Source organism: Cupressus sempervirens, chromosome 6 (genome assembly GCF_028749045.1).
Source record: "Cupressus sempervirens isolate cs-2001-9-10 chromosome 6, ASM2874904v1, whole genome shotgun sequence".
Taxonomy (NCBI): domain Eukaryota; kingdom Viridiplantae; phylum Streptophyta; class Pinopsida; order Cupressales; family Cupressaceae; genus Cupressus; species Cupressus sempervirens.
In genome coordinates this window covers 97597742-97612860 of record NC_143123.1, presented here as the reverse complement: position 1 = coordinate 97612860, position 15119 = coordinate 97597742, and the positions used below count along the sequence as shown (strand labels likewise).

The window sequence follows — 15119 nt, the reverse complement described above, 5'->3', positions numbered from 1 at the left end:
TATTACCACAGTTCATGGCTTACTGCAGGCATCGAGTTTCCTCTTTATCATACCTGATTTCTTCTAAATCGGGTTCTTTCTCGTCAAAACCTGAGCTCTCTTCTTATTGCTTACCGGTCTCTCTCCATTCTCAAGACCAAATTATTGTAATCAGTTGGGGAAAGGAGGAAAGCCGCAGGCAGGTAGTGAAAGGATTTAAACAAAGAAATTAAATGTCGCAATAAGAAGAAATACACAACACTGGATTTATCCTGGTTCACCACAATAGTGGCTACGTCCAAACTGCAGAGTATTGAATTAATAAGAAAAAGTTGTTTACAAAATGAGCAGAAGCAGCATATAAATGGGCTCCAATAATATTACAAATGAAGAGTCTTTGGAAACCAAGAGACTCGATTATTGGAGGGAACAAAGATGACTGTTGGCCTTCACAATATCAACAAACTCCCACCTGAAGGACAACCAATGCTGCAACTGATCACCCAATACCCTGCTCAAAAAATGATCTATCTTTTCTTCACAAGCCCAAGAGAAGTTCTAGCACATTCGAACTTCTCTTTGGCAACAACCTTCGTGAATATATCAGCCGGATTGATTTTGGTGTCAATCTTGACAACATTCAGCTTGCCCTCTTCGACTGCATGACGAACAAAGTGAGCATGTGCATCAACATGCTTGGAGCGACGTTGGGATGACTGATTATGTGCCATGAAGATCACACTACGGCTGTCACAAAATAGATTATATTCATTTTGACGAACTTTCAAGTCACCAAGTAACCGCTGAAGCCAAATCATTTCCCTTGCACCCTCGGAAAGAGCTAAGTATTCAGCTTCAGCTGAAGAAAGAGCAATGGAATGTTGCAACCATGATGCCCAGCTGATCGCAGCTCCAGCAAATGTGAAGGTGTAACCAGTGGTAGACCTTCGTTTATCCAAGTCTCCAGCAAGATCAGAATCAGTGTAACCTTGTAGCTGAATTTTGTTTCTGCCAAAACATAAAACATAATCTGAAGTGCCTTTTAGATACCTTAGTATCCATTTGACGGCTTCCCAATGAGATTTTCCAGGATTGCTCATGAACCTGCTCACAACTCCCACCGCATGAGCAATGTCGGGGCGAGTAGAAACCATAGCATACATAATACTACCAATGGCTGATTTGTATGGAATTTTTTCCATAAATTTTTTTTCTTCTTGTGTTTGAGGACATAATTCAGAACTTAATCGAAAGTGACCAGCAAGAGGAATAGGAGTTACTTTTGATTCAACCATGCCAAATCTGTCAACAACTGTGTCAATGTATTGTTTTTGAGACAAAGTGATTTCCCTCTTTTTCCTATCCCTTGTGATTGTCATACCAAGAATCTTTTTGGCCACCCCTAAGTCTTTCATTGCAAATTGGCTTGCCAATTTTTGCTTCAACTCATTAACGATTCTTTTGTTTGTGCCAGCTACTAACATGTCATCGACATAAAGAAGAAGGATGAAAAACTCTCCACTTGGAAGTTTCTTGAAGTAGACACATGGGTCTGATTCACATCTTATGAAATTATGCTCAGCCATAAAGCGATCAAATTTTACATACCACTGTCTTGGGGCTTGTTTCAGGCCATACAAGCTTCGATTTAATTTGCAATAAAGGTGTTCATGTCCCTTCTTTACGAACCCTTGTGGCTGCTCCATGTACAGTTCTTCTTCTACATCACCATGTAGGAAAGCGGTTTCCACATCAAGTTGTTCTAATTCAAGATCCCATGCAGCTACTAATCGTAGAACAGTTCAGATAGTTGTCATTTTGACAACTGGTGAGAAGATTTCATTGAAATCTATCCCTTGTTTTTGATCAAATCCCTTTACCACCAATCTGGCTTTGAAGCGTTTATTGCCTTTCGCTTCATCTTTCACCCGATATATCCACTTGTTCCTAAGTGGTCTTCGATTAGGCGAAAGAGAGACCAAATCCCAGGTTCGATTCTTGAGTAAAGAATCCATTTCTTCACGCATCGTTGTTTGCCATTTATCACTATTGACATCATTGAGAGCTGCTTTGAATGTAGATGGTTCTGAATATTCTGAAATTAGAATTGAAGGCTCTGCTTCTTCAGTGTACAATAATTCATAATCAGAGAATTTAGCCGGCATTCTCCGTTCTCTAGTGGATCTTCTCATTTGGGGTTCTCTGTTCTCTGGTTGAACCAATTCAAATGGAGAACTGGTTACACTAGTTCGCTAGTTTAAATGTTGAATGCCCTCTCTGCTACTTGAGAACAGATTATTATGAAGTGTGCCTTCTCCCTGTGATATATTTGTATTGGGTGCCTCAAAACCGGTATGTAAACTATGTTGATTTGGAGACATGTTACCTCTACCTGCCATATTACCTACACGGTGAAAGGGTCTTTGATTTCCATGAAACTGCCATGAAACTATCTTGTCTGCATGAAGTTGTTCCCGTGAATTACCAAGATGCTGGTATGTGCTCCCACCATGATTACCCTGCACATTAACGTCCTGCAAATCAATTTGTAGACCCTGTGAAATAGCTCTAACACATTGCGGATGGAGTTCTGCACCCTGTACATTCACCTCTGTTACGTGCGTTTGAACCTGGTTTTCATTTGCCCCTTGCGAATTATGTGCAGGCTGTGGATTAGTTGGACCTACACTCTGAAATTGCCCACATGTATTGCCAAGATTGTGGCTTGAGTTTCCACCATGCTCAAATGGATATAGTGACATACGTTTACTGTGAGTACTCTGTATATAGACGAGATTGCCATGCATATCAATTGGCACAGCCTGCAAATTACTCTCATCCTCCAGATTGATGTCCTACGGTTCTATTTGCCCACCCTGCATCGGTGGATGAGCTGTAACGCCCTGCTCGGGAACCCAAGAGAAATAAACCTAACATGTTACAATGTTTACTGAACTATTTTTTTTTTGAAGTTTAAACAACATCAAGATAACATTAATGCGGAAGCAATATGAACATACACAAAAAATACACATAATCAATTACAGATATAGTTTCAATTCCTCAAGAGTTCCTTTACGTTGAGTCACATTTAATGATTTTAAATTAATTAGTTTAAGTTTCAAGTACAATGTCTCAAGATCATAAAAGAATAACAGATACATAATCACATAAGTAGATGCATAAGTATAAACAATACAATGAAAGTATATCCAATTAATAACATCCACTGCACATGTCGCAGGGTATGAGAAAATAGATACAATAAATCAAAATACATGATAACATATATACATCATCTGAAAAGAAGTCTTTAAGATAAGAAATAAGAATAATAAAGGTACATCTCCTACAACGAACATCCAACAGCTAGCAATGTAAAGGGGGACCCAAATGGTAAGAAGGCACTACCTCCCGACCGTGTGGTTACCTAGTCAGGCTTCCACTCCCACCGTGCAGGGAAGATAATGAATGATCCACATATGACTATCAAACATAAAACATTCCTAGGAAAAGAATTCCTAATAGCCAAAACTACCTCAAAGGTAACACATACTACTCAAGAAGATAAAATAATCCAAAGAAGGAACACTCAATCCAATACCAACACCACATAACCAAACATCATACACAAATCAAGTATAAACCAAATACCAAGATCATAAGATAAAGTCAAAAAAAGGCAATCACCTTAAGTCAAAAGCCACACGTCAAAAGTACAACATCATGAATCACCAATCATCATCAATGAAAGTAATAACCACAATAAACACAATCAATAATAAGTACACCACCAGAGATACACAAAATCTACAGAGGAGACTCAGGCTACATACTAGGGAGTGTCATCACATGGCTGCTTGAGTTACCCAGGACTGATCTCTTAATAGACCCCGGACCTTCAAGTGTTAAGTTACCCTGGACTGGTTACTCTGAACCCCGGACCCTCAACATCACACATATGGAAACTAGAAAGCCCTCTCAAGAAGACGAGGCACTCATCTCATTCCCATCCTTAGTCTATACAAGCACTAAAGGCATGGGTAGATCAAAATATCTAACTTATCTTTTTAGTGTGTTTCCCCCCCATAAATTTTAATTACTAGATTATCACTTATTACATAACTTGCATTAGGTTACCCTGGCACTGACCACTTTGGGTCCCAGACCCCTATGCAAGCCACTCCCAAAGTCATGTACCTAGACAACCTCTCCTAAACACATAAATCCACAGTTGTGTCTCATACCACAACACTCATAAAGATCAAACTCGATTCCTTAATAGGCAACCTGATAATAAGCTGGTACTCCCAACACAAGTAAATATAGATGCTCCACAAAGTCAATCTCATAAATATAATTTCAATTTGAATCACATAAAACATCATGACATCCAGTCACATAAATGGTATAAAAGAAATCTCATGAAGCCTCTGGTGTACATCCTAGACTGGTCCAGATCTAAACAACCCCAAAATCCAAAAGCATAGATAGTACAAGAAAACAATACAGTTTCATAGTTTGCATTTGATTTGAAAATACACAATTGGGTTACAAGTAAAGTTTTCAGTTTATGTTTTAATGTACATTTCAAGTTATAAGATTCTTAGTTTATTCTACAAGTCAACTCATTCATTATATTTGGATAAACTATAAAATTACCCCCATCTATATTATAACAAATAATTTGTAAAATAATAACGATTGTTCTTCCAATAAAAAATAATTTTGATTTCATTAAAGTCAATATCATTAATATTAAAATAAATCTAAATTCCACTAAGTATTCTCTTATATTAATTAATATTAATTAAATTCCATTTAATTAAACTAATTAATAATATAGAATTAAAATAATCTTACTCATTTATTAATTATTTATTAAAATAATAAATATTAATAAAATTCATTTAAATAATAACATTCACTTAAATCAAATTAAAAAAATAATATAAAGACCCAATAAAAACATCTTAATAAAACTAAATATAAAATGCTTTATATACCTTTTTCCTAAAGTTATTCTAAATGCTTATAATGAAGGAAAAAGGCTATCTTCAAGAACTCACCGATTACTTAGTATAGACTAGAGTAATACTAAAAGAAAAGTATAAGATAAAGGAGTATAAATAAAGCATGTTTTTCTGTAAAAAGATTACGTGACATGCCTACGAATTTGGAGGGGGCGATTGGGATTTAACATTAGAATTAAACTTTTTTAACATTCCAATTTTAACATATACATAAAAAGGACATTTGTAAAAATAAGATCGTAGGCAATGTACTTTATTGGCAGCGCCAACTCTTAATAAAAGAAAGGGCGGCCATCTCATCGCTGTACACTGCAATTAATGCAGTGCAGTCGCCGACAAGTACGTGGGGTATGAGGTAAGTTGGGGTACTCCCCAATATTTAATATTATCTTTTCTTTTCTTTCTTTTTTAATAAATTTTGTTCTTTAATTATTACATTTTGCATAAAACGTTTTTCTTTTCTTTTTAAAATTAATTTATTTTATATTAATTCCATAATTAATAAAAATAACCAATACAATGTTTTATAATATTTTTAATAAATGAATAATTTTTATTTTATTTAAATTTATTTATTTATTTATTATTTTTTTTTAAATGAACAATTGTCATCTTAACCTGAAAGGACGAATATAGGCAATGATCGAATTTTTCTATATTAGAATTTTCTTTTCTTTCAAATCTTACATGATTTAAATTAATTTTCTCTACGATTTTGTTTTGTAAATATATATATGATGAGAGACTAATTCCAATCAATCAGATTTGGAAAAACAATCAAGATGACAAACAGAATTTCAACCACTCAAACAAACACGGAGCAAACAGATATTTTCCAATTGAAATGCATTCACGGGATTTCAAATCCTACCTCGTATTGATGCTAAACTCTAACAGCTGGATGAAAATTCTTAAGCAAAATCCTTCAAGCCACGAAAAATTTCTTTCTTTTCCAAACCCTCCGAGTTGCTCCCCAAAACCTGTGTGTGCCCTTGACACTTGTGTGTGTCTTGACAACCTGTGTGTGTCTTGAAAACCTGTGTGTGCAATAATGACCCGAAAACCCTCTAATATAGAATCTAATTACCTTTAGAGTTTCTGTCTCCACAACTCTAAAATAATAATTACTTTATTTAATTAATTCTTTCATGCACAATTAATTTCCTTTTTAAATTAAAATATTCTTTTATTAATCCTTCATGCACTTTAAGTGAATTGTTAAATTACTTTATTTAACTTTCCACTTTACTTTTCTTTAAATTAATTTATTAACTTCAATCTCATGTGCACATTATTAAAATATCTTTATTAATTTCACATATTTAATCTTTTCAATTAATTTCTTTTATTTTCAACTCATACATAAATCATGCGAACTATAATCTTTATGATAATTAAATATCTTTTCACTTTTAATATATTTTGAACGTTTAATTTGATAAACATTTATTAACTTAAATAACAATAATATTTAGCATTTATTTAAAAATGAACTCTAAATATATTACTATTAAATTAAATAAATATTATCATGTTCTAAATTTAATCTTAAAACTTTTATCTTCCAATACAATTCTTTATATTTAATTAATTTCTCAATTAATTAAATATAATTAAATATTCAAAAAGTCATAATAATTTCCATTAAATTAAATCATTAATTTAATCTTTTAATTAGACTTAATTAATAGAAATTCATTAAAGACTCACAAAAAAACATACACACAAAATACTCACGGGTTTAAAAAGGGTAGATAGTCTGTTACGAGTCCTCCTTGCAGGACAAGTATTTTAGGTTATGGCTAGGATTGGACCTGATCATTATCTTCCCATTCTCACCATTTGAGTATTTGTAATAGGGCACGCTCATCCTGGCAATTCAGGGAAGTTGATGCCTGGTACCTACATCCTGCATAAAAGACGAGCATGTACATGTATATAATATATCTAAACTAAACAGACAATGGTGGGGAGTGGTTCATCGTGTAGATCCCGACTAGCAGGTGACTACGACTCCCTCCCTTAACCACATCAAACACTTCAGATAGAAAGATAAAATAAACACGCGCACCATACACATGCAAGTATGGGGTAAGTATTGTAAAAATCACAAGTCTAATATCAAATGCGTACATATAATAATGCATCTCTATCAATACAACATAATCATCATTACAGACACCCTGTTAACATTTTTATGAAAGAAACCACATTTACTAACTAGGATCATCAAAATATCATTAACAACACATGAATGAAATCAACTAAGCAATAATAACTGATACATTTGTAATCAAAGTCATGAATTAATATCATAGTATTGTAAATCCAGTATCTCTAAAACTAATCAAAGCATGAAATCAACCTAAAAGAATTTGACAATGATAACAGAAATGCGAACTAGGGGTAGGCACTACATGAGCATTATAGTCCTTTGACTGATAGCCCATTTTAGTAAGAGGATCCCTTGTACTTTGGTTTGAAAAACTTTCACAAGCTTGATCGTGATGGAGAGACAAATTCCTGTCATGAGAAGAGATATCAAAAAAATCTTGTGTAGAACTATCATCATGTCCTGTGTTCCCAGGAGTGGAAGAAGATGAAAATTTTTGAAATAGTATAGAGGTGGGACTATATGAAATAGTGTTAGAAACTGTTTGTGGATTCAATCCAACATTCCTTTGTGCAGCGATTGGCACAAATTCTTTTTCAGACATTTCTTGAGAATTTAATGCTGGAAAGGTTTTCTCATTGAAGACAACGTCTCTGCTTCTAATAATATTCTTATTAGTTAAGCTCCAAAGCCTGAAGCCAAACTGATCCTCTCCATAGCCAATGAATATGCAAGGCTCAGATTTAGGATCCAGCTTGCTTCTTTTTTCTTTGGGCACATGTGCAAAAGCCTGACAACCAAAAACTTTAAGATGAGAATAAGAGAGTCTTCTGCCTTGCCATTCCTCTTCTAGAATTCCAAAGTTCAACCTTGAAGAAGGACTTCGATTAATGAGATATACGGCTGTATTACATGCCTCAGCCCAGAATTATTTTCCCTATCCTGCATTAGAAAGCATACACCGAGCTTTCTCCATTATTGTCCTATTGAGTCTTTCCGCTGCCCCATTTTCTTGAGGGGTGTAGGGCACAACTTTCACCCTATGAATACCATTATCTACACAATAATTGTCGAACTCCAGCGAACAAAACTCACCTCTATTATCCATTTTTAAACATTTGATCTTATGGCCCCTTTGGTTTTCAACAAGAGCTTTGAAAACTTTAAACTTAGAAAAGACTTCAGATTTATTTGCCATCATCTATATCCATACTTTCCTAGTATAGTCATCAAGGAATGTAACAAAAAATTTTGAACCTCCTAAAGAGCTTACCTCAATCGGACCAAAGACATCTAAGTGTACAAGTTCCAATGGTTTCTCTTTGAGATCATGTCCATCTTTCAAGAAGCTGACCCGCTTTTGTTTTCCGTAAAGACAATGTTCAAAAATTGCAAGTTTGTTGATTGGAGACCCGATAGTTGATCCCTTTTGAGCATTATCTCAAGGCCCTTTTTGCTCATGTGGCCTAATCTTTGATGCCAAAGTGCTGCATCGCTGCCCATGACTGTCATAGTAGCCCCTATTTCAGTAGGCTTCTCAAGGAGATAAAGATTGCCAACTTTGTTTCCCTTGGCAATTATTCTCGAACCTTTGGTAACTTTCCAAGTATCCAGATATAAGAATAGATAATATCCTTGGGAAAATAACTGACTAACCGAAATTAGATTTCACTTTAATTTGGAAACATGGCAAACATCTTCTAACAACCATTTCCCTCCATCTTTCAGCGGTAACAAAATGTCACCTTTGCCAACTATTTCGCAGGATTTGTTGTCTCCAAGAAATACCTCTCCAAATTGACCACCATGGTAGTTTGTGAAATAATCCGTACATGAAGTAGCATGGAAAGAAGCTCCAGAATCTATCACCCAAGAATCAGATTTTGTGTCACTTGTAGAAAGAACTAAAGCACTTTCATCTTTCTCATAGGTTGTATTTGCTTCCATGTTTCCCACATTTTCTTGTGCTTTCTTGTAAGCCCGACAATTTCTCTTTGTGTGGCCAGGCTTACCACAAAACCAGCATTCACCATTCCTACCTCTTGACCTTGAACGATTGGGTGACTTTGATCTGTGCTGATTGTAATTATTATTTCCTCTATGATGGCTTCTTCCTCTTCTCTTAGTGCTGACCATAGTGAGAGCATCACCGGATGAGGAGTCTTTGTTACTCCTTCTAATGTCTTCACTTAATAAAGTGGCAACAACTTCATCATAGGCCAGCTTTGACTTCGTAGAGCTTGAAGTACTTACAGCTATAACTACGGGATCCCAACTGTCAGGTAAAGAACATAACAAGATGATTGCTTTGGATTCGTCATCTTGAGTCATATCAACCGAGCTTGCTTGACATAATAGGGTGTTCAAATCATTTATATGATTTGACATTGCAATCCCTTCCTTCATTTTCAGTTTGTAGAGTTTCTTCATAATGAAGATTTTGTTTGCAGCTGACATCGTTTGATACATATTCTGAAGTTTGTCCCAAACATCTTTCATTGACATCTCATTTGAGACATTGAACAAGACATTTTTCGCTAGTGAGAGAAAAATGGATGCCATAGCCTTGTCATCCATCTTTTGCCAATCTTCATCAGTCATTGTAGACGGTTTCTTAGACTTTCCTTCGATTGCGAGAGCCAAGTCTTGCTTAACCAGCAAGGAACGAATCTGCACTTTCCAAGGCTGTAATTCTTGCCTGTAAATTTCTCTATTTTCAAATCTTCCATCTTTCCGAAAAATTCAACATTGATTTTCCAATTTGCACACCTCGAAAAAGCCCAACAATTGGTATCAGAGCCTGGTTTTGGCCTGGTCATGGGTTCAAATCTCCCTGGTGCCTTCCCGACCCGCATAAGCACCTGGTATGTGCGTCGAGGGGGAGATTGTTGGGTGATGCGACACACTCCCCTGCCCACAGGTGGTTAATTATGTGGTGTTCCATGTTCACTGACAGTCATGGCTTTTGGTGCAACGGCAAATGGGCTCTACAGGTAGATTAAATTATTCAGAAATTTAATCAATCCATTGCTGATTGTGTATGCTCTTATAATTCGTTTGTGTTATTCACCATCTGATAGTTGAGTGGAGTGTGTGGCATGGAACAAGTTCAAGGGTTTGAATTTGTCATATCAGATGCACACATATGGGTGCGTATAAAAATAGAGGCTCCTTTATGTGACATTATTCCTGATTGGTAAACAAAACTTCTCTCCTTATGCAGCGGATTCAAATCATTGAGCCATGAAATAATGTGAGCTAAAGATTGAAGCTTGGATTGTCGTTCAACACAAATATACTGCAGAAACATATCAAAATCAATCTACTGAACAAAATGAATCATGTCCATTATCTATCATCGCACAGAAATTTTGTATCTTGGAGAGCCACATGCCACTGAATGGAGCACTAGATGCAAGGTTGAACCGATTTGTAATGATTCACTTTTCAATTCTCATTCTAGACTAATTTGATCAGAGATTAATAACCACCTCCAATATACATATTTTGGAGCTCTACCTTAACCTTTGAGACAAGGAGTTAAGGTTAATGATGGGGGAGAAAATATGTGTTTTGCAAATTTATCTTGACCTCTTTTGATGGAGAGGTTAAGAGTTCAAAGTGAAACATGTGTTTTGGACCGCGAACCTTAACCTTTTTAGAGGTTAATGTTAATGATCAAGTTGAAAATACATATTTTGGTTCCTTCCATTAACTTGTGAGAACTTTTAACTTGGGAACCGGATTTTAAAAATTCAAAGTGTTGGACAGAGCTGGTGATTAGCTGGAGGATTTGAAGGGCGAAATTTCTCAAAAACTCTAAAGGAAAGTGACCATTTTAATGCTTAAAATGAGGCTTATTCCGAAAATAACCATAGCTCAGAAAGTCGAGGATTGAAGCAATTTGATATCGGGACAACAATCTAATAGAAAAAATTATAAAGAATTTTGTCATAAAAACTGAATCTTGCTTCTTCTTTATGAATTAACTCACCTCATAAAACATATAAATAAATTGTCTAATATAAAAAATATCTTAATAGAACAATTTACCTTAATGCCAAATTAATAAGCCATAAAATATTGACCCATTAACCTACAAATAACCAGACTATAAACATGTAACATGCCTGTTAAAATTTATTTCAAAAAAAAAAATTTAAAGTGTTTGAACGTTTCTAATATATAATCAAGACCTAAAATGTCTAATTCAGTTTGATAGAAGCTTTCATTCTATATGAATAGAGGACCATTCTACCATTAACATCATGACAAAAAGGGGGGCAAAAAATGAAGCAGATAAAATAAAGGTATGGACAAAAAAATAACTCTAGACATGATGGAGCAACACAAATTGTTTCTTAATGCTTTAAGCTGTGAATGCCATTGATATCACAAATTAAAGTCAAGATAAACCAAATGCAAAAATAATTCCTCTGCATGGCCATTTAGCCCACTTGCTTGCAGACAAAATACATGTCTTTTTCACCACAAGTGTTACAGCACAATACACAGTATTTATTATTATTTATTTGGTTGATGTGAAGATCTTGTATGATATGATATGCCTTTTTCAGTGACAAGACTACAGTAAATGAATTTCTCCATGTGTTTATTCACTCGTTCCCTTCTATTTTTAGTCGCGTGAAAATATCAGTTCATTGTAAGGCCATCGGTAATGGAGGCAAAGGCAGAGGCAAAGGCAAAGGCACACTTTGTGCTGGTTCATGGAGCTTGGTGTTGGTACAAACTTCTTCCTCTTCTCAGAATGGCAGGCCATGATGCCACTGCAATAGATCTTGCTTCTTGTGGGATTCATTCACTGGATGCCCATCAAATTCAAACATGGTCTGATATAAATCAGCCACTTGTCTAATAGTTCAACTCTCTTCGTCCTCATGAAGAAGTATGATCTTTGCACCATTTCTCTCTTTCTTATGGAAACATGTCAGTATCCAATAGATGTTGCTTCTTGTAGAATTCACTCTTTAAATGCCCACCAAATTCAAACATGATCTACATAAATTGGCCGCTGATAAGACTTGGTGTTTAGCTAGGAGAGATATGGAAGAGTCCCCAGAGTTTATTTGGCGGCCAAGGACGATAAACTCATTTGGGAAGAGTTGCAGAGGAGAATGATAGCTGAAATATAAGGCTCGGATCACAGTCCATTCTTTTGTTATCCCTCTTGTTTGGCTGAGATTTTAGATGAGATTTCAAGTAGCCATCACTAAATATAGTTAAAATGTGTGTCTCAAGGCCAAAAAGAAACAAATTTTTCTTGAGACTATATTGGAGAGATACTTTTTTCTGTCATTATCTTGTAAGCAACATTCGATTCATTATTTATTTATTATATTCTTATTCTACATATTTTCTACAATAGCCATATAAATTAATTTCTTCCCTCTTTTTGAATCAAGTACATGATCTATTATCATAAAGAAGACAGCAAGACAAAAGATTAAACTACTTTATCCTTCTTTATCTTTGACAAGCATCTCAATAATATATAACAAAAAATTAAAATGATTTATCTTAACTAATTTAATTTCTTTTAATTTAATTTAATCTTTAACAAAATATTATATATATTGAAATAACAATTTATACCACTAGATAATGAAAAAGCATATTAAAATTTCTGAATAAGGAATAGAAAAAGATTGAAAACATATATGAACATGTTATTTGAAGAGGGTATCCATAACTATTAAATAGCTAATTTCATGCACTCTAAGTTCTTAATAATATAAAGCTATTGTTTTGGCTTATAGAGATATTAAAGATTTTCAAAATTGATGAAGATGAATTTGAAGCTACCATCAACATATTGGTTTATAATAGAATCTTTGAAGAAGGGTTATGTTCATGAAATTTTCATTTTAGAATATTTCCTCATCAATTTGATTTCTTGATTTAATGCATAATAAGTCATGTTGGTAGTCAATATTTTTAATGCACATGATCTTTGATTTCTTGATTTAGTTGATTATGTGATGTGGATATATCTCATCATTCAAGACTTTTTCTTCAATTCATATGAAATGTTGTGATATATCCATTGTATTTGTTCTCTTTCCCTTTAAGAGTCTCTCTTTTAAAAAATAAAATGATGACACATGTTAGTGGTCATTGTTTTCAATCAAGTTGTGATGCAAATCACCTTTACTTTCTACTTTCTTTGACTTGTGAAATGGATGTGTTTCATCTTTTTCTTTTATTCATGTGACAGAGCATGTTGTTTTCAATCAAGTTGTGATGCAAATCACCTTTATTTTCTACTTTCTTTGACTTATTTGTGAAATGGATGCGTTTCATCTTTTTCTTCTATTCATGTGACATAGCATGATGTCATATATCTATTGTATTTGTTCTCCCTTTGCTTATAATCAACTCTTGTGAAAGAGTCAATTCATTAAAGAAAATTAGTGATGGAGGCAAAGGCAGTGGCAGGGACAAAGACACACTTTGTGTTGGTTCATGGAGGATGCCATGGAGCTTGGTGTTGGTACAAACTTCTTCCCCTCCTCAGAAAGGAAGGCCATGATGCCACTGCAATAGATCTTGCTTCTTGTGGAATTCACCCAATGGATGCCCATCAAATTCAAACATGGTCAGATATAAATCAGCCACTTATTGAATTGTTCAACTCTCTTCCTCCCCATCAAAAAGTATGATCACTACACCATTTCTTCTTTTTTCCTCTCAATAAACAATTTGTTTTACTTCTATGTGATTTTAATTTGTTGGGTGCAGGTAATATTGGTGGGTCACAGTGTTGGAGGCATGACTTTGAGCTCAATAATGGAGAAATTCCCAGAGAAGATCAGAGTTGCTGTATTTGTGACAGCATTTATGCCTCTCAGTGGGAGTTCTACCATGGACATGATAAATGAGCTGCAAGCAAGAATTGAATCATGGGGAGACACAGAATTTATAATGGGAGAGAATGGTCTTCCAATATCATTGAAGATTGGCCCTACTTTCTCAAGGCAAATGTTGTACCAAAATTGTCCAACTGAGGTAACTAGAAATACATCTTTTGTTTCTAATTTTTACTGTTTGTTGTGTTATGAATAATATATGTTGAGAAATAGGCAAGAGTCTATAATACAATGGTAAATTATTAGTCTTTCATCTGTCCTTGATTCAAGTCTACAAATATTTATAACACATAATAATAATTAATCTTAACAAATAATAATAAATAATCCAAACTTCAGCCTATTACCTATAAAAAAACATAATAATTTATGTGAAAGATTAAAACTGCAGGATATTGAACTGGCGAAATTGCTTATGAGAAAGTCTCCTATAATCAAAGAAGAGGTGGTGTATAGCGAGGAGAGGTATGGAAGAGTCCCCAGAGTTTATGTGGTGGCCAAAGATGATAATATCATTTGTGAAGATTTGCAGAAGAAAATGATAGCTGAAAATCCTGCTGATAGAGTTTATGAAATAAAAGGCTCAGATCACAGTCCATTCTTTTCCTGTCCTTCTCGTTTGGCTGAGATTTTGGATGAGATTTCAAGTAGTTATCACTGAATTTAAGTAAAATATGTGGCTCTAGGTCAACAAGAGATACCTTTTGTTTCTCATTGTCTTGAGAGTGCTATTCATTAATGATAGAGACACTTCAACTTTTTGTTCTTATTCATTTTTTTAACTCTTACTGTGCATAGATTCCGTAGCAACTGCAATAGTTTATTATCTGGATGCTTCAGATCAAACTATATGATCTGAAACTAATTTATCTCTTCTTCTCTATTCAAAAACTTGAAAAGTATTTAATATATTTGTTATTATTAATATATTAAAATAACAATATTTACATGAGCAGTTTATAGAATGGCATCTCAAAATTTTAGAAATAGAATGAAAAAAAGAGATTGAAAGGCTACATACGCATGTTATTTAAAAAGGGTGTCCGTAGTTCTTATAGCTAATTTCATTTTTCTTGAATTCTTAAAGATAAATCAGGTTTTGATTCT

At 34.4% G+C, this 15119-nt stretch overlaps 1 protein-coding gene and 1 long non-coding RNA gene across 2 annotated transcripts; both read left to right on the top strand.

Annotated features, from left to right (window-relative positions):
- The first annotated feature begins 11804 nt into the window (after window positions 1–11804).
- Window positions 11805–12496, top strand: LOC149551404 (uncharacterized). Its single transcript, XR_016353292.1, has 2 exons — window positions 11805–12031; window positions 12179–12496. It is a non-coding gene; the product is annotated as an uncharacterized LOC149551404 (long non-coding RNA).
- A 1018-nt stretch (window positions 12497–13514) lies between these two features.
- Window positions 13515–14781, top strand: LOC149551403 (methylesterase 3-like). The gene is made up of 3 exons (XM_089786921.1): window positions 13515–13799; window positions 13885–14151; window positions 14404–14781. Exons 1-3 carry the CDS (start codon window positions 13560–13562, stop codon window positions 14671–14673), a joined length of 777 nt encoding a protein of 258 aa, XP_089643047.1. The 5' UTR covers window positions 13515–13559; the 3' UTR covers window positions 14674–14781.
- Window positions 14782–15119: the final 338 nt, after the last annotated feature.

Coding starts and splice junctions, on each gene's coding strand:
- LOC149551403 (XM_089786921.1), top strand. CDS start 13,560: ATGGAGGCAAAGGCAGTGGCAGGGACAAAGACACACTTTGTGTTGGTT. Junction 13,800..13,884: donor CTCTTCCTCCCCATCAAAAA/GTATGATCACTA, acceptor TGTTGGGTGCAG/GTAATATTGGTGGGTCACAG. Junction 14,152..14,403: donor ACCAAAATTGTCCAACTGAG/GTAACTAGAAAT, acceptor TTAAAACTGCAG/GATATTGAACTGGCGAAATT.